This window comes from Galleria mellonella, unplaced genomic scaffold (genome assembly GCF_026898425.1).
Source record: "Galleria mellonella isolate WM207_F2 unplaced genomic scaffold, CSIRO_AGI_GalMel_v1 utg264, whole genome shotgun sequence".
Taxonomy (NCBI): Eukaryota; Metazoa; Arthropoda; class Insecta; order Lepidoptera; family Pyralidae; genus Galleria; species Galleria mellonella.
Genome location: NW_026442060.1, coordinates 595586 through 614597, shown reverse-complemented (window position 1 = coordinate 614597; position 19012 = coordinate 595586). Strand labels below are relative to the sequence as shown.

The window sequence follows — 19012 nt, the reverse complement described above, 5'->3', positions numbered from 1 at the left end:
CAGATAGGACAGAACTATTTATGCAAACACAACTTACATAAAGTCTTTCTTTGGTAAATAAGTGATTATTCATAAAATATTATTTAAAACGTATAGTCTGAACATCGTACTTGTATTATAGTATATAATAATATATAGTATATTAGATATTAATACTAGATATCAAAAAAATATCCGTTCTGGTATAATATGCATCCCTGTGTTTGCGTTTATGTCAATATAAGTGCATTTATGTAAATGTCAATTGGCAACTATAAACAGCTGATTCATTACGCGAACTGTGGTATTTTGTTTGTCAAAATCATCTATTGCTTCGTTAAAAATAAAAAAAATATTTTTTTTGTTTTCTTTCCTCATTATTAACCACAGAAAGAATTCCATGTGTTTTAAAATTCTTATATTTAATTGGTGGGTTATTTAAACATAAATACAATGTCTGGCAATATAGAATTATTTACAACTCGTATGCGAAAAGCCACTCGGAAAATACATTCAGTTAGCGATGCGCTGGTCAATGCGAAATTTGCAATTTGTAAGTTAATATTGTTTTGTCTATTTATATGAATTAATATTAATTTTCATTAAAATTTATAATTTTTTTTAAACAATTATTTCGTACCTATTGTTTTCGAAATTACCTACTAACTCAGTTTTCTTATGAATATATATGTAATTCTCATATATGTAATCTTTAAATTTTGCAAGTGGTCTAAATACATTAGTGGGTAATATAATACTTTTGTGTGTTTCTAAGTGATATATATATATATATATATATATATATATATATATATATATATATATATATATATATATATATATATATATATATATATTTTTTTTTTTTTTTTTTTTTGAGTGATAATGAAATGGTAACCTGTAATTTATGTTTTAGCTCTAAGAGATGAAAAAGTATGGGGTGGTGGACTGTTCATATTTTATCATGTGTTTACTTATCTTGAAGATGCAAAGGACAGATTGAATATGGCAGATTTCAACCAGTTATTTGTTCACAAAATACTACACAGGTAATTTTTATGTTTTTTTTTTTCTTTATTTAATTGTGGCACCTCTCTTTGTGTCTTGTGACACCTCTTCAGTTTTTCTCTGCTTCATGAGTTTGTCTTCTGTGTTTATTATTTTTTGTTAATTTTATTGTACAAAAATCTAGCTACTATAAATTTAAATCTTGAATTTCCTCTGCTGTCATAATTGTAAATAAATTAAATTCCATTCAAGACTTCAGCTTATGTGTAACGGTTTCTGATAGGAGACAATCAACCTTCCTCAACATGATATGGTTTAAAACAAAGATGCAATTTATTATAGTCAAGCGAAAATAGTTATAATCATCTACTATATTGCATACTTATTGAGGGTGACATTATTTAATATTAAGTTTCTGGATCACATCCATTGTACATGAAAACCCTTTCACATGACTTACCAGATCATGGATTTTTGAACAAGTGGTATATTTTTTTTTAAATGATTCAAATATAAAATTGCTAAATTCTATTGTCAAGACTGGGACTCGATTTTGCAACCCCCATACTAAAGCCAATTATTGTCCAATTGACCTGTCTTTGCTATTTTTAAATTTACTTTTATTTTTAAAAATAATAAATAAAATGAATGAACCTAGTTCTCTGATATTGTACAATTAATAAAAGTGTATGATAAATTGTCATTACAGAAAGTCAGCTTTTGAGGAGGATCTCCAGCATTACCTTGGCAATGATTGGCAATCAATACCTAAGTCTGCAGCCCTGGAAAACTATCTAGAACATTTGCAAAACTTGGAAAAGGAGAACCCAAAATTACTAATGGCTTATGTCTACCATTTGTACTTGGGGCTGCTGAGTGGGGGACAGATACTTGCTAAGAAACGGAAAATGTTTGGTGAAAGTACATAATCTTGTATTTTTTGCTAGTCATATATTTTTTTATCTTATATTCTTACATTAAGTTTATTTAGATTTATAAATTTCTTTTAGTTTTTTTTCGTTATTCCACAGACCTTTTATATATTAATAATTATTTTCTTTTTCAGAGAGCAATGACACCTATATAGATAAAGTGACAGATTTCAGTGGTTTTGATATTGGTCAACTAAAAAAAGAGTTTAAAGAAGCAATGAACAAGATAGCAGAGGACATGAGTCAGGAAGAACAAAATGCTTTTATTGATGAAAGCAATCAAGTTTTTCTCATGAATAATCTTATTGTTAACTCTGTGGGAGGACAAGATCAAATAATCAAAACATTACTGTATAAAGCTTCAGCAGTTTTCTTAATTGTTGTTGGTGTTATTTTAGCTTATAAGATTCATAAGTAAATGTTGATTCAATTAACTTAAATAGAGAAAGGATAAAAATTATTTAGATTAGTAATAAAAGTTGTAATTGTTATTATATATATTATTTGTAGTTATTTGAATAAAGACTGATTATGTTATTAATGGAATTTTCTTTAATTTTTGGAGCCTTAAGTTAATATACAGCAAGTTTAATGAAAATTCAATTCTTTATTTTAAATTATCACAAGTAATTTGTGTCATAATTTCAGCCGTTAACTGTCCACTGCTAAATAATATTCCCCATAAGGGGAGTTTTACCAGTACTTTGCTTAAGTGTTCACTTTTTTCATATAAAAATATGTCATGCAGTACATGTACAAAGAAATACAATGGTGGATTATAGAATAAATATAATACCTAAATTTGAAAGCAGTGAAAAGATAATAATGATCAGCAACTATTATATATATCACCTCTGGGTGATATATATAATAGTTGAACCGAATTTGAAGAGTTCAGGTTTCAGGCTAAGCATATATCGAGTAATTCTAATAAATCTAAATAATATTAGCTTAGAGTTCCACTTTACATTGTTGCCTACATTGAAATACATGAATATATTTTCAGATAACCACCACTTTAAATAATTAAAACACATTTAATCATAGAATTATTTATTCCAAACTACTTATTCATATTAATTACTTTAGTATTAACATTAATTTAGAGATTCATTTAATATTTACAAAAAATACATAATGTAGGCACGCTGCTTGTTATTATTCATTGCAATGTGCAATTTATTATCATCTGAGGGAAGGCAATGTGGGCGGGTCCATCGCCATATCGATCAGCTCGTCTATGTCCTCTGTGTTCCAGAATGACAGCTCAGACTGAAAATTATAGAATACACTGTCAATTCATAATTATGTAATTCAACGTCATAATACAATGACTGTACGTTTATCTTTTATAGGCTATGCAGACAACAGGCGGCTACATACTAGTAGTGGAAAGAGTAAGGAAGGCAGACTGATTGACTGACTAACCATACGCAGTGTGTCGGAGCAGGGCCGGCAGTGCAGGCGGCCGTCGCGGCACTCGCAGCGTGGGCGGCCGCACGCGCGGCCCCCCGCCCCCGCTCCCGCCCCCGCGCGCCGCGCACCCTGCCCCGCGCGCGCCCCCACCACGCTCGAGAACCGCCGCGCCGTCGGCCGGTCACCTTGCAGCTTCGCCCCCGCGAATATTGAACCTGCACATTTCAATTCTTTTGTACCATACCCAGCCGAAAAGTTTCATAATTTTAAATTTAATTCTTATTTCAAGGCCTTGAAGTTAAATATCGCTCTGTCTAAAATTCGAATTCGGAAACTGCAAGCACTCCGTTCTAAATTCAAATTTGGAAGAACTCCATAGAATAATGTTTACCTCCAACCGCATTACATGGTAGTCGTTTATAAAGAGACTTACCATTAGTCTCTAGCGCTAGTGACGTGCACAGTCCCAGTCGATCTTTAGGTAACTTGACTTGCTTGCGGAGCCCGACGTCGCCTACTAGCCTCTCGTAATCTTTATTAGTATAAGCCAAAGTGGTGTCGATACCTAAAAATAATACAATTTTATGCAACTTTCATTTCGTGACAGAGGTCAGTAATACATGACAGATAAGGTATGAAACACAATCTTATGTACTTACCAAACAAATATTTAGCAGCTCGTTTCTTTGACAGCATGAAGTCGTCGTCCATTAGAATGTGCAACGTCACGGAGTTTTCCATCAAGGTATGGGATATTGTGGAGTAGTCGTACTGAAAATTCAAAAATGTTGTTCTGATACATTTTTAAAATAATATGGTTAGTTATAGTTGTTGTATAATGTGAAATCTCATGTGAATCATTTGTTAATCGGTACTACATAATAGTGATTGAGAATCACACTTGTACAGTATAGAGACACGGTGGATCGTAGCGGCAGTACCAAAATGGCCAGCGGTGCAGTATTGTGCAGGCAGGAGAGACTTACCGACATGGCGGCTAAGTCGCAGCGTGCGCACGGCAGCAGAAGCAGCGTGCGGGGCACGGCGGGTCGTAGCGGCAGCCGTGTCGCGAACTGCAGCGCCGCGAACATGTCCGCGCCGGCTCGTCCACGTTTACCTCGTCGGGTCGAGTTACTTGGATTTTGGGGTTTCTCTGCGGTAGAAAAAAACTCATTCAAATACATATGCGGCAAAATTATAAGTTTTAAGTTTTTACGTATTTTGTCAAATCTTTCTACAGGACACCCAGTGGTCATTTAGTAAATGTTACTTTGATTTTTTTAAAGATTCACAATTACTGTATAAATGCTTTAAGATTTATCCGGTTTTAGGATCATCTATTTATTTTACACACAAATTAATATGTTTTAATGAGGCACAATGTTCAAGTTTATAGCTTGTAAAAACTGTGGAGGGATTTTTGAAATTGGAACGTTCGTATATTTATCCAAATAATAATTTAAATTAAATTCGAAAATTAAATTATTCGGTTCCAATAATTTGCGGTACCTTCAAAGTAATAGAGACTTTAAAATCTATATACATAAGGAATACAATAGCGTGTGCGTTACCAAGGTCCAGATGGTCGAAGTGCAGCGGCACCTGCGTGGCATCCACAAACACTTCTCCGTTGACGTAGAGGGCACGTGGTCGTGAATACACGCCGCCACCGCCGAAGCCTATCACAGCATATCTGTAATGAAATTTTATATTAATTTTTATAAGCCATTTGCGTATTATTTGCAGTTATAGCTGCTATGCTAAATCTAAAGCTGAAATTATATTATTGAACGCCAGTCGAATTCAGCATTCGATGTTCCTACCTTATGTCCGTTTTAATAACAACCTCAGTTCATATTTTTAAGACTAGCTATATTTCGTGGCTTCGCTCGTGTGAATATATACATAAAGTACTTTATATATTAAGGATATAACTTAATTGCATATCTTTTATTCAAATCAGTTTCATAGCTTTTTGCGTGAAAGGGTGACAAAACGTAGTACACAAGTATTAATAATGAGGTACCGGTTGTCAGAGAGGCCGTTGCCCTGCATCCGGCTGTCGAATGCCTCCACAAATAGGTCGATGTTCTTGCGTTTGCGAATGTTCCTGTTGCAGTACTCTGCCTCCACTATGAACACCACGTCCGTCGAGTTGGGCACCTGCTGCAGTTGAGTGAACGAACCCTCTTCGATCACGTCACCCTGCGGACTCGTGCACCTGTGTACAGTTAGCGGCTGAGTGAAGAAGACAGCCTATCTATTTATTTCTAGTGATGAATCATGTTGCTAATGAACTTATGTGTAGGTATAGATAAAATGTTTTCATTTTTAGTTTTTTTTCGTTATATTTAATTGTATAAATATTTTTTAATTATATTACAGAACCGAAATTATACTACAGAGGTTTTATGATTTTCTTTTAAGTTAAAATAATGTACTTTTTTCTAAAAATTTATCAAAATAAAGGTCTGCAGTGTGGTACAAAATTTTAAATATGTAATTTAAGTCTTTATGTGTGCGGTGTACGTATTTTTTTTATACGTAGTTATAAATATTTATACGTTACAAATATTTAATGGGCCTGCAGGTAGGCGAGTATGTGTATTTTGTGTGTAAACACACACGTATTGCAGTTTCCTCGTGGTTGGTGAGAGGGAGAGTGCGCGTGCGCGTGCGTGTGCGTGTGCGTGTGCGTGTGTGTGCGTATGTGCATGCGCGTGCGTGTGCGTGTTCGTGTGCGTGTGTGTGTGTGTGTGTGTGAGTCTGGGTGTGGGTGCGTGTGTAAGTGCGCGTGTACTAACTGCAGACAGACGTCGGGCGCCCGTGTTGGCACGTGCTGCTGGCCACACAACTCGCGGTACGCGTTAGCGAGTGCACATGGATCTATTTTACGCGTACACTCGTCGTAGAATGGCACTGCGTCAATCTGGTAACAAATTTCACATGGATCATAGATTTTTTTTATACTACTGAGGTGGCAATCAAGCATACAGCCCATCTTATGGTAAGTGGTTACTGTAGCCTGTGAACGCTTGCAATACCAGGGGTATTACGCGCGCGTTGCCGACCCTGACGAAACCTCTTTACCCCCCTTTTGAAGAACCCCATGCTGTATATAGTCTCTTGGGAAAACCATATAGGATCATAGATAAATGGATGACATCATATGTGGGCAAGTAATTAAAGTTGAAAGTTAACTACATACATCTGCGTTTACATCAACTAGCTTACTTTGGTTCAACATCAACAATTTAAACATGACAATAAATAAAATTGTTTAACAGTTTCACGTTATTCATGTTATCGGATTCTAAATTAAAAAGATTTTGTAAAAAAAAAAAATTATAGTGATAATAATTCAAAGCTTAGATGAAATTAAATCTATCAATCTGTAAATTTAAAAGTCATTAGTTTGAAAGAAGTTATTATAGCAACGAATTTTATAAATTAATCTGAAAGGCATTCTAACAGAGCAATCGAGTATAAACTGTCCAATATAATTACTTACCACTGAAAAGCATGGGTGCAACGGTGAGACTTTATTCTTGAAGAACTTCTCGCATTGCGTGTCATTGGTTAACTCGTGGTTCTGCAAGATTTGTCCACTGATGGGCATCAACGCCCAGCCCTTGCCCAATTCTGCTGCGGATGTGGTGTACGTGCCGTTGGGCAGACGAAGTTCGTCGTACTGTTCGTTGTTGTACGTGCCTAGCAAGCCGCCCAGAGTTGCGTAGTACCAGCCTGTTATGTTAATAATAATAATTTATTTGCTCGAAATGTGGTTTGTACAAATGATAGCAGAGCTATTACTATACATTTCGCCTTATCTAAAGGCATTTAAATTTTGTCCCAGTACATATATTTTATGATATCATATACTATTTATGGTATATATATTTCTTATCATATAAAAAAAGTGGTTAGAGCTTATTACGTAAACATGTGAAGTATTCTCTAAGAAAGTATGCTTTCAACATTCATGATTCGCGAATTCATAAGTCTTGTTCTATACAACCAGAGGTCTTTATTTTTATAGTCTAAGTTTACCTTCAAAGAATACAAATCTGGCACCGAATAGAGTGATCCGGTTGGAAGGACCAAATCTATCTTTAAATTAAGACTGTACATACCTGCAACATGTAGCTTGCAGGTGCGATACCGTAAGTCGCATTGTATGCTTAGGCCGCTATCGCCGGTCACGGTGAGCACATCCGTTTGTCTGTCCACCACGTAACCCTCCACCACAGCTGGCAGGTTCAGTATCGAGTTGCCGATCGACACTTGCTACCGATGCAAAATAATGATAATATTATAATTGTAACACTCCACTGCTAGACATGTAAAAGAAAACTAATGACGTATATTTATGAGTGTTAGTGATTACGAGCGACAGAAAGAAAAAAAAAACAAAAAAGAAACTGGTAAGATAAAAAAAATCGACATAGCTTAGCAAACAACGGCCAAAATTTAGAAAGGGTCCACGGAACTCTTATTAAGAATCATTGTTTTTGTACTACTTGTCAAGACTGATTTGTGAACTTGAGTATATAAGATAGGATGAACTTTTCTGTTTGTTTCTAGTCTATGGTACAGTAAGAAGGTACAAAAGAAACAGCATAATGTAATTAGATCATTTATACACTTACCTCTTTGTACAGATCGATGCGTATGAGGCTAGTTTTTGCAAGTATAATTAGGTTGTAGCGTTGTTGTTCGTTGCTTTCCATCAGCACGGTGAACTTGTTTTGTCTGTAGTCTCTGGTCAGTAGGAAGGTGCCTGCTTGCGATATGGTGAACACACGTTTGTCGTATGTAACTAAGGTACCTTGGCCAGTCATCATCGCCATGCCTTAGAGGTACAAAAATATAATTTGAATTAGACAAATTATTTACAATAATAATAATCTTTATTGGAACCAAAATAACTTTATGTTACAATACAAAAGTAGGGTAGTGTACGATAACAGCAAATATTGCTAGTTAAAAACTGTGTCGTGAATGTCAATGCCCACCTCCTCAAGACAGAGACGTTAGCGTTCTAGTAGAATTGTCAAATAAAATTGTCTTATTTAAATAAAGGTAAAGTTAGTCATATAGCATGTGTATAGAGCACATATATACGTGCCTAATATATATATATATATAAACATTCAATTTTATATTATGTATATTTAGCAGCTATTTATTAATATAATGGAAAAAAATATTTTATATTGTTAATAGTGTAAATATTGTGGAAGTCTGTACGTATTCTTTTATAACTGTATTACTCATAACGCTTTGTGTTATGGTGTCAACTTTGTGCTTGGTTGTGCGTGGAAGTGCCTTGTAAAACGTATTGTGGAGGACCGCCACTCATCCAGATGGTTTTGATTGGAACTTCAATTGGTGGTTGAACGAGTAGGTATAATACCTGCTCAGCAGGTATCATGAGGTTTCATACCTGAGGTATCAATCCGAGCAATTCTTCAGGCTACTCCCTATGATAGTATGTATTTTCATGACAGTATGCACCCGTGGTAGTGGGTACTGACCTGCGAAGGGCGGCACGACGTTGTCGAGGTCCATGTAAGGGCGCAGCTGGTAGTAGTAGGACCAGAGGCTGCGGTTGGTGGCGAGCCAGTCGTCGAGCAGCCCCCGCAGCGCGCGGTACTCGGCCACCTCGCTGAAGTCCGGCGGCCGGTCGAACGCGTGCCACGACATCGGCAGCTTCTGTTCCAGTACCAGCCGCCCGCCGTGCGGGTCGAACACGAACATCGTCTTCGGCGTGCGGTGGCTGCCGGCCAATTTAACATAACTAGTTGTATCACACGGCTTCGTCCACGTGAATCATTACATAGTTTTTTTTTTATACAACTTAGAATGGCAAACAAGCTGACGGCCTACCTGATGGAAAGTGGTAACCGTCGCCTATAGACATGAGCGGTGCCATGGATATAACAGAGAGTAATATAACAGAGTTTCGCCCATGATACCTCCCATGCGTTGCCATTCCTGACGACTCAGATGTTATTCCTTTGTACCCTGTAAATTCACGCCATATCCCACCCTTCATACCGAAACACAGTTATGCAAACACAACTGCTTCACGGTAGAAACACGAATGGGACAGAGGTACCCAAGCAATCGACTTTTGTACAAAGTCTCCTTCTGGTATTAAGTTCGGATTCTAACAAAATTTAATTTGTATTTGTTCAGTAGTTTTTACGTGACTTTCGCTTAATAGGGAGTAACTTAACGTTACTGACCACTGTTGAATATAGGACTCTCCTATAAGGGGGATTTTGTCATGCTTGGCAGGCGAATTGACAACCGCAGTTAGGTTTCTGGCGATGTTTTAGGAGGAACGTTACTTCCTACCACTCGACCATTAAACTTCCTTAGTCACCTCTTACGACACCCACGGGAAAGAAAAATGTTGCCCATTTTATGCCAGGACTTACAGGACTAAATGTTCTAAAAACTAAAATTTTCTAAAAACTTATTTTAATCATTGTAGTGTTTTGTCACTTTTTTTTAAATTAATCATTAACACAGAAGAAAAAGAAAACATCAATGGCTAAATTAAAAAAAAAACAGGGGTTACAATTTAAAAATGGAAAATTTTGTTAAATGATTGTTAGTACTGATTAGTTGAGTCGATTTCTCTTCTCATGTATCCATTTAATCAACCTGTCTGTTGGCATTCCAATTAAGAAGAAAAACCATCATCTGTACAGACTCTGTGGTAGTTTAAATATCAACATGTGGACTTACAGTTCCTCGTATTGCAGTGCTGTTTTAGCCAAATCGGTGACTTTAGCGTACAAGATCTCGCCAACTTGATACGACACCTCGCCGATCATGAAATAGTCGTACCACCATTTGAGACGTTCGTACGCTTCCAGGTACTGCAAACAATATTGATATATTTAATATAGTTATATAGTTTGATAAATCAATACCGTTATTTTGATATGGATCATATGATAAATAAAGGCGTTCTTCAAATACGTTTCTTCAGGGTTGGCAACGCGCACTTGACACTTCTAGTGTTGATGGCGTCAATAGGCTACAATAACCGTTTACCATTAGACGGGTCGCATGGTTATTTACCACCATCATGATATAAAAAAAAATTGGATTGTAATCGAATTGGTCAGAAAGAATTGTAAACGTAAATTGTATGTAAATTTTCAATATTTCCAATTGATAAATTAAAAAGCTAAAAAAATTAATTTAAAAATAAATAAATTAAAAGATTAAATTATCAAAATGATAGCAAACTAAAACGTTAATGGATATGTAATTATATTATAGTTATTTATAAAAAAGTTATAATTTAAAACAGTTTGCAAATAAGTTCATATAAATAAAGACGATTTCTATTTTAGAACCACTGATGAGACGACATAATAATGAAAAAGTAGAAGGTGCGTATACATGGACGATGCCTACCTTATCTCTGACGTAGACAACTTGCTTCGTCTTAAGGAACACTTCCCACGCGTTCTTGAACTCGGCGTATAGTTGCATGATTTCGTCCTTAAACGGTATGTACTTCTCGATCTTGGCCCACACCACGTCGAACAGTTTCTTGCTGTATTTCTTTATGTTCGTTATAAGGTCATTGTGTATTAAGTCCTTGTAGATCCTGAGAATAAAACAACATTATTGCAGCGACTTAATATACTGCCTCGTCTTCTGATTGTCCCGGGTTCGATCCTCGTAGAGTACTAATATTTATTTGTAAGTTTGTATTAGTTTTAGTATTTTATACATATATGTATTTAAAAATACAGCGCGCCTCATCGAGGTTACTGGTGACCCAAGAGCTGGTAGCTACTTTGCCCAAAAGATAAGTTTGGCAATCCAAAGAGGTAATGCTGCCAGTATCCTGGGTACGCTGCCTCGGTGTGGTGCGTTGGGGAATTACTTATAATTAGTATTAGTATTTAAGGAATTTTATATTAACTTTAATATATTGTTGTATTGTAATTAGATTGAGAAAATACTGTCGCGTGATCCTGGCATAGAATGTGCCGCTGCTTTCTTTCCCGTGGGAGTCATAAGAGGCGATTAAGGGAACTTAAATGTTGAAAGATAAGCTACAGCGTCTTTAAAATATTATTAAAGCCTAACTGTGGCAGTTAGCTTTAAATAAAAGCCATTCCTTGACTATTAAGTTCTTTAGTCGCCTCTTAAGACACACGGGAAAGGAAGGGGTGGCCCATTCTATGCTGGGACCACATGGCAATAGTAGCCTTGTCAGTGGGTTATATAAAAAAATCTCATTGTGATTCATGAAAGGTGGGCGTTTTAACCCATTTCATCTGGGATTACACTCGTGTTTTTAATACAAATATAAAACAAATACTTACTTGTCCATTTCATGTCCAAATGCGGATACATAGTTGAAATAGGGCGAGTCTGTCAGTTCCTGTGTTCTATTATAGAAGAAATCCATCAACCCCTTCCAAATAGTCACCACAAACGATTCCGTATAATGCAGTACCTTGAAGAACAACGGCTCTATAGATTTTAGCAGTTCGTGCCAGTATTTGTATAGTCTCGTAGTCGCATTAACCCACGTCTCCTCCCAATACTCCAGCAACTTCATATGAATATCTCTAACCATGTTATCGTATTGTAAAATCATCGCTTCCAATCTATTGGAGACCAATTCCATGAAATCGGCTTCTAGAACGTTATTCACACTATCCAAGACGTTTGAATACGCCTGCTTGATTGTATCTATTACGTATGTAAGACTCTGTTTGATCGACTGGCTCGTGTTACCCATCATTCCCCACATGTCGTTCACGATGCCCGGTAAACTTTCTAGATGGTTCCTTATCGCCATTTCGTCGAGCATGTAGTATGTGAACTCGACTATATCTTTGACATAAAAGTCATTATTTCCATATGATTCGTTTAAGAACTGCTGGAAGTCATCCAAATCATCCTTTATGACGTGTAGGTCATTTAAGTCGTCTAAAAACTCGCGAACTCTCGGTTTCGCGTCGGACCATATGGCTCTCAACGCTAGATGGGCTTCCATGGGCATTTCTTTGATGATAGTCAATGTTTCGTTGACTTGTCCGTACAAACTCTTCAGGGTGTATACAAAGGTTCCTTTGACCTCGCTGAAGATCTCCGGTCGCCAGAGTATAGAGCTGGTTAGTAGCCGAGAGTGGTTCAGGCGGATGTACGAGGCGAGATCGACGGTTGTGACGTCATCGAAGTCACGCCACGCGTCCAGTTTGGCTGAGCGAGTGTCTTCAATACGACCCACCAAATGGTAGGATATGTCTGGAAGGTAAATGTGATTTTAATAATTTTTGTAAGATATTTTTTGTATGCAATATGGAACGGCAAATAAGTCGATGGCTCTCCTGATGGAAAGTGGTAACTGTCGCTTACAGACATAACAAGTACCATGGACATCACATAATTGTAACTTCATTGCCAGATCATAGGATGTTAAACCAAACAATGGAAGCATAGTCGGTTTGCGGCAATAAACAGAAGTGGAAAAGTGAATGAATATAGGTTAGAATGAAGTCAGATAAGGCAGCTCCATCACGTATGTATAAGGAATTAACTATGGTTCCAAGGGGAGACCATATGAATGTCAAACTGATAGGATATATTTTTAGTATTATGGGGTACACAAGCATAACACCTTAGTCCTTAGGAATGGCAACGCATGAGGGTTGTGACACAGTATACTTTGTTATGTCTATAGTACTGTTCATGTCTATATGGGACGGTTGCCACTTTACATCAGGTGCGCAGTCAACTTGTTTGCTATTCTGTTTCATAAAAAAGTAGTTATGAGAATTAGAGTTTCCATTACTAACAAACTCTTCTTTCTAAACAGAGATTGATGGTGGTAGTGGTGGTGGTGGAGATTGTGATGGTGGTTCTGTTGGTTGTGATGGTGCTTCTGTTGGTTGTGATGGTGCTGGTGGTGGTTGTGTTGGTGGCGGTGGTGGCGGTGGTAGTGGTGGTGGTGATGTTGGTGGTGATGTTGGTGGCGACGGTGGTCGTGGTGGTGGTGTTGGTGGTGGTAGTAGTGATGTTGGTGGCGGCGGCGGTGGTGGTGGTGGTGGTGGTGGCGGCGGCGGTCCGTACCGTCGGTGCTGTTGTAGTGCGCGACCAGCTCGCGGTCGCGCATGGAGAGCGTGGCGAGGCCGGCGTCGTGCCCGCCGGGCCGCGCCGCCGCCACGGCCGCGCGGTACACCGGGTACGCCAGCTCCCACGTGCCGCTCGCGTTGTAGAAGTACGTCTCGTTGGCGCGCTGACACCGTACATCATACATTATACACCATACACAGGTATTATTTTACATAAACTTAACAGCGTTCATAACCAAGTATGGCATTGCCAATTTTCAAAAACAATTAACCGAATATTTCCAACGTTTTTGATTAATTATTTAAATAGTACTCTGCTAGCGAACTAAAACGTTAATCATGCAATAATATTCTTATAAAGCTTTTACGGAAAATTTGAAATTTGAAAGCAAAAATGTACTTGAATAATTCCAAAGCAAAATATGCAATTGGTGCAATATTTTAGTGGTAGATTTATATACAATGTTTCTATGATTAATGTTTTAGTTCGCTAGCAGAGCACTATTTAATCGTATTGTATCAGCCGATAACTTTACACTGCTGAATATAGGTCTCCCTCATAAGGGAGGTTTTGCTGGTAGTAGCCATGCTTAGTTGGCGGGTCACTGCTAACCATCTCTAGATCATTAAGTTCTCTTAGGCATCTCTTACGACACCTACGAAAGGAAGAGCTCTGTTATGTCCATGGTACTGCTCATGTCTATAGGCGACAGTTACCACTTTCCATCAAGTAAGCCATTAGCTTGTTAGCCATTCTAAGTTGTATAAAAAAACCAACAAAAGCCAAATTGCGGTTGCCAAAGTTTGGCAATTACGGGCAAAACCCCCCTTAAGGGGGAGGCTATGTTTAGCAGTGGACAGTTAATGGCTGATATACAATATATGGCTGTATAATATATATAATACAATATATATTGTACAGTCATCTAGTCCTAAACAAGTATGTATTTTACGTAATATTTATTAATTAGGTTGCCGTGCCCTTCCAGGGTTCATGTTGATTCTTTACCTTTAATAATAACTAAACCCTTTTAGTGTCATTGATTTTTACTTATATCTACTTAAAAATGCCAAAGAAATCTTTGCCGTGTTGATGCCATTTACCCTTGTCTCTAAAAAACTGTATCTCCTCCAAAAATTATCCAATTTTAATATTTTTTTTACAGCAAGCTAAACAGCGACTGATTTCACGAGCGCTATGACGCTCGTGGCACTTTTAGTTGCAATGCGCACGAGCGCGATGGCGCTCGTCGGCACTCAAAGGGTTAAGACCTATATTGACCTATAAGACCTATATAATACAACATGAAATAGCAATAACTGAATGAATTGAATTGAACAAATCAGAGCTGAATGTATGGGAGAATGTATGACGGTAGACTTACCTCCCAATTGATAGCACTCCTGTTCATATCTATTAGCAGTCTATTTTTCCTCATTTTTTCATAGAACAACGACTTCTGGAATCTGTAGTAATTGTTGAAGTAGTACCACTTGCTGTGTATATTGACGTCGGATTTCATATCCAGATCTAAATTGGTGGACGGATGTGTGCACTTGAGAGCAAATTTGTAGTCCCTAATAGGTCCGTTTGAGTTGTCAGTGAGTATGGAATTAAGATTCAAGTACTCGTTTTCATAGTCGGAATATTGCAGTTCCAGAGATATGTTGGACATGATGGTCGGTGTGCTCATGTAGTCACCATTTAAGGTGACATCCTAGAAAGATAAAATTTTGAGTTATTTATTGTTGAATTATTTGTTGTTATTTTATATATTTCGATTGATTATACAAAATGCAACACATTTCTTTAGGAGAAGGGTCCACTTTCAAATAGGCCGTTAACTTGTTTGTCAATTTAAATTATGTAATAAAATATAACTATTTTTGACCTATTAATTTTTAGAAGAAAAGAATAATTATCTGATGAACATTGTGAGCATATTCTCTTACTATATAGCCTTTATAGTTCTTCTCTTTTCCACCAATATTATATAACTAGGGGTAGAAGAGGACAAATATGTACATTTAGTAGATTGTTCCCTTGCTTTACATTATAATTAAAAAGTAGCATGATAAAGCTTTCATGGGCGTTGTTGCCTTTTCCTACTTACTGTACTAAATGAAGGGTAATAAAGAGAGAGGAGTACATTGTGGAGACTGCTTTTAGTATGGACGGTTAGTAGCGTGCGCTTAATACAGCAAATTTGTTCTCCTGCTTCACATACCAGTTGAGGTGTAGCCTATTACAATTTGATAGAGTTTTTCACACACAAACTTGTAGCAACTTAAGTTGCTCTTTTTCACACTAACCTTACTGAACGAGGGATGCGAGAGGGATAGATGTACATTGTGCAGACTGCCCTCGGGCGTGGGCGGATTCTGCCAGCGTCCGCTTAACACAGCAGACTTGTTCTCCTGCTTCACATCCCAGCTGAGCTGTGCCCGTCCGTCCAGCAGCGTGTCTTGCAGACTGTACACGGCATTTAGTTTGTATGTACGCAGCGGGTACCATACATTCATTATGACTTGTTGAGATTCTGTCTCGTCCTGATATAGAAAAAAAAAATTAAAATATAAGTAAACATTGACAGTTTCTTCTACTTTCGTCTTCACGATTCAACAATACCTGTTGAAGTGACAGGAACTTGAATTTTTAAATTTACATTTTTTAATCGGCTTTACATGGCTCGGGCCTAAGATCATTTGCTCGTATTGCTGATATTACAATTATCTAGAATAATCTAGATTTAAAGATTACAATGCGAAGATAAAAATAAAAGAAGCGACCATACAGAGTGTGTGTTGTTTGAAGGAGTTACGAAAGTGGATAGCACAAGAGATGTATGTAAGATGTTTGATACTCGGTTCTCTCTGTTTATTACGTGAATGATTTGGCATGAGATTATTTATTATTACTAGAACATTACAGATTATTACTAGAATAGTTTTAGCGTTACTCACCGTAGTCATGTTAGTGATGTGTATATTATAGTTGAGCCACACATTATCCGCCCACTTCACCTTGCTGCCTTGTTTCAGCTCTTTATCGACTGACTCGTACTCGTTCTCGAAGGTCCAGGTTCTGTTCCCGTGCATGGCAGTTAGTTTCAGGTTCTTCCCAATGTTGTATGTGTATACATCTAATTTGCAGGTGACATTCAATTTTGTGGCATTCTTCAGGTGGAAGATGGTCGCTTGTTTTACATCCTATGAAAGAAGTTATAAAAATAAATTTATTTGTTAGAGAATCTAAATATAATTTTAATATACTTTAGATATAAGAAAGTGTTGCCAGATAAAAGAAATTAAATTATTTCAGATTGGATTAAAGAAAATTGTAAAAAAATCTATATTTATGAGATCTGATGAAAAAAGATTTCAATCAATCGATCAATAAATGATTTTTTTCATTTTTATTTCTTATTTACAAGCTGTGCTCCACCGACAAGGAGCTCGTTGCCATTCACTACGATTTTCAACTCTTTATCTTTTGATACGACACGACACCAACTTTTTCCTTGATTTGCCTGATGTAACTATGGCTTGGTATCCCACTTTCCCTCCTTTCTCCTACCTTACCTTTACCTTTTATTATAATAGTCATAAGTTCGTCGTGTCGTATCAAGTGTCCCAACATTATCTTCCTTCTGATCTCTATAATTTTTATAATTTGTCTTTTTTTCCTTAACCCTAAATGTCTTAATTCCATATAAAACTAGTTTTACATATATATATATATATATATATATCTCTTAAATACTTACAGTATTCCCACTGTCATCATACTCGTGTATATATTTAATACCAATCGGCGTGTGTTCGTTCTCCACTTCAATATTAGTTGTCGACAAATTCAATTCCCTTTCACTCTTACTTAGTATCTGATCGAACGACGCCTTCACAAACCGTTCTCGGTCGAGATCCACCGTTGCGTTTCCATTGCTCGTTTTCTCGTCTTGTACATAATAATACTCGGTGGTGACGAGATGCTGAGTCTTCAATGGAACCGAAAGTGATATTACGCCCGTTTGTGTGAATCCATTGTCTTGTTTTGTGTGCAAGTGGGTCGTGTTCACAGACGCCGTTTTGTTAGTCCAGAACAATTCTACTTTATTGTCAGAGTGGTCTTCCAGATTATTTATCTGTAAATATAAAAAAAAAAAAATATCTGAATACAAGTTTAGTCGAAATAAATTGTTCTTTGTATTATTTTTCAACTATCTCTTGTTACAGGAAATACCGTTAATGAGCCAAATTATACGTTTTTTTATGTTATCTTTACCGGTGAGCTAGTAGAAATTGTCATACAGTATTAAGCTCGCCATTTGTATAATTTTTATTGTGCAATAAAGAATAAATAAATATGAGATCGGTGCCATCGATTTAAATAGGCATAACTATAAATGACCCCTTCCTTTCCTATGGGTGTCGTATGAGGTGACTAATGTAACTTAATGGTTAAGAGATGGGCAGCAGTGTCCCTCTTAAAACGTCACTAAAGTCTGTGTACGGTTGCCAATCCAACTGCAACCGTAGAAACTAATGGAAAAGCCCTTTCTTGTAGGGGAGGCCTATGTTCAGTGGTGGACAGTTAACAGCCGATATGATGATAGTATTTTTTTTTATACAACTTAGAATGGCAAACAAGCTGACGGCCCACCTGATGTAAAGTGGTAACCGTCGCCTATAGACATGAGCAGTACCATGGACATAACAGAGTATACTGTTTCGCCCATGATACCCCATGCGTTGCCATTCCTGAGGACTCAGGTGTTATTCCTCTGTACCCAGTAAATTCACGCCATATCCCACCATTCAAACCGAAACACAGCCATGCAAACACAACTGCTTCACGGTTGAAACACGAATGGGACAGAGGTACCCAAGCAATCGACTTTTGTTCAAGTGGGAGGAGATTGTTAGAAATGGAGATTAATGGAGTCATTACAAGCTTAATAATCTGTCAGATCGACTTTCATATTATTTTTAGCGGAAACCATTGTGATCAATTTTCTGACTGCATCCTATCTAGCCATCATCCCTCACTTGCCACCCCATTAGCATAATCCAATAAAGCAGGCGGTGTTACCATTCAATTATTAGTTTAAATTTATTTTTGTAGTCAAGGGAACAAGTGACAAATATATACTAACATCAAATATGGATTTCAGCCAAGGCAGCCTATGGAAGGGCGTGGACACGTTGAAATGTCCATCAGTGTGTTTCATGCCGCCGTAACGAAGGTCTAGCTCGCCGATCTTGTTCCGCCCCGGACGATGCGACAGGCCCCTGGGTAGAATAATAACATATTATAATCACAAATCATCATGTAATTAACTGACGCTCAGAATAAACAATGACTTAAATTTTTATAAAAATAATAAGACATATATACTAGCATAATAATAAGCTCAAAATAAAATTATCAAAATAGATCGAGAATAGGGAAAGAAACCCTGTTACGTGATTTCTTTTTTAAATTAAAAATATAGAAATTGGTAAAGTAAAAGAAAAAAAAAACAGTAACATGTACGTGTGTGTTAGAGCGAGATA

At 37.0% G+C, this 19012-nt stretch overlaps 2 protein-coding genes across 2 annotated transcripts in view; one reads left to right on the top strand and one right to left on the bottom strand.

Annotated features, from left to right (window-relative positions):
- The first annotated feature begins 233 nt into the window (after positions 1-233).
- Positions 234-2460, top strand: LOC113509408 (heme oxygenase 1). The gene is made up of 4 exons (XM_026892745.3): positions 234-532; positions 896-1028; positions 1697-1908; positions 2054-2460. The coding sequence occupies exons 1-4, from the start codon at positions 433-435 to the stop codon at positions 2335-2337; spliced, it is 729 nt and encodes a 242-aa protein (XP_026748546.2). The 5' UTR covers positions 234-432; the 3' UTR covers positions 2338-2460.
- A 495-nt stretch (positions 2461-2955) lies between these two features.
- Positions 2956-19012, bottom strand: part of LOC113509342 (uncharacterized) — a 43036-nt gene continuing 26979 nt past the window's right edge. The window contains exons 36-56 of the mRNA XM_052895043.1: positions 18613-18748; positions 17224-17601; positions 16421-16666; positions 15770-16006; positions 14842-15174; positions 13455-13620; positions 11699-12629; positions 10776-10971; positions 10095-10228; positions 8873-9114; positions 7985-8187; positions 7469-7622; positions 6847-7079; positions 6140-6264; positions 5362-5556; positions 4907-5028; positions 4322-4488; positions 3995-4106; positions 3769-3900; positions 3348-3550; positions 2956-3191 (exon numbers count right to left, since the gene is read on the bottom strand). Coding sequence (XP_052751003.1) covers positions 3105-3191; positions 3348-3550; positions 3769-3900; positions 3995-4106; positions 4322-4488; positions 4907-5028; positions 5362-5556; positions 6140-6264; positions 6847-7079; positions 7469-7622; positions 7985-8187; positions 8873-9114; positions 10095-10228; positions 10776-10971; positions 11699-12629; positions 13455-13620; positions 14842-15174; positions 15770-16006; positions 16421-16666; positions 17224-17601; positions 18613-18748 — 4732 coding nt within the window. The 3' untranslated portion in view covers positions 2956-3104. The remainder of the gene's footprint in view (positions 3192-3347; positions 3551-3768; positions 3901-3994; positions 4107-4321; positions 4489-4906; positions 5029-5361; positions 5557-6139; positions 6265-6846; positions 7080-7468; positions 7623-7984; positions 8188-8872; positions 9115-10094; positions 10229-10775; positions 10972-11698; positions 12630-13454; positions 13621-14841; positions 15175-15769; positions 16007-16420; positions 16667-17223; positions 17602-18612; positions 18749-19012) is intronic.

Excerpts from the sequence above, each read along its gene's own strand:
- LOC113509408 (XM_026892745.3), top strand. The coding sequence starts at position 433 with ATGTCTGGCAATATAGAATTATTTACAACTCGTATGCGAAAAGCCACT. Across the intron at positions 1,029-1,696 it reads GTTCACAAAATACTACACAG|AAAGTCAGCTTTTGAGGAGG; the intron begins GTAATTTTTATG and ends TTGTCATTACAG. Across the intron at positions 1,909-2,053 it reads ACGGAAAATGTTTGGTGAAA|AGAGCAATGACACCTATATA; the intron begins GTACATAATCTT and ends TTTCTTTTTCAG.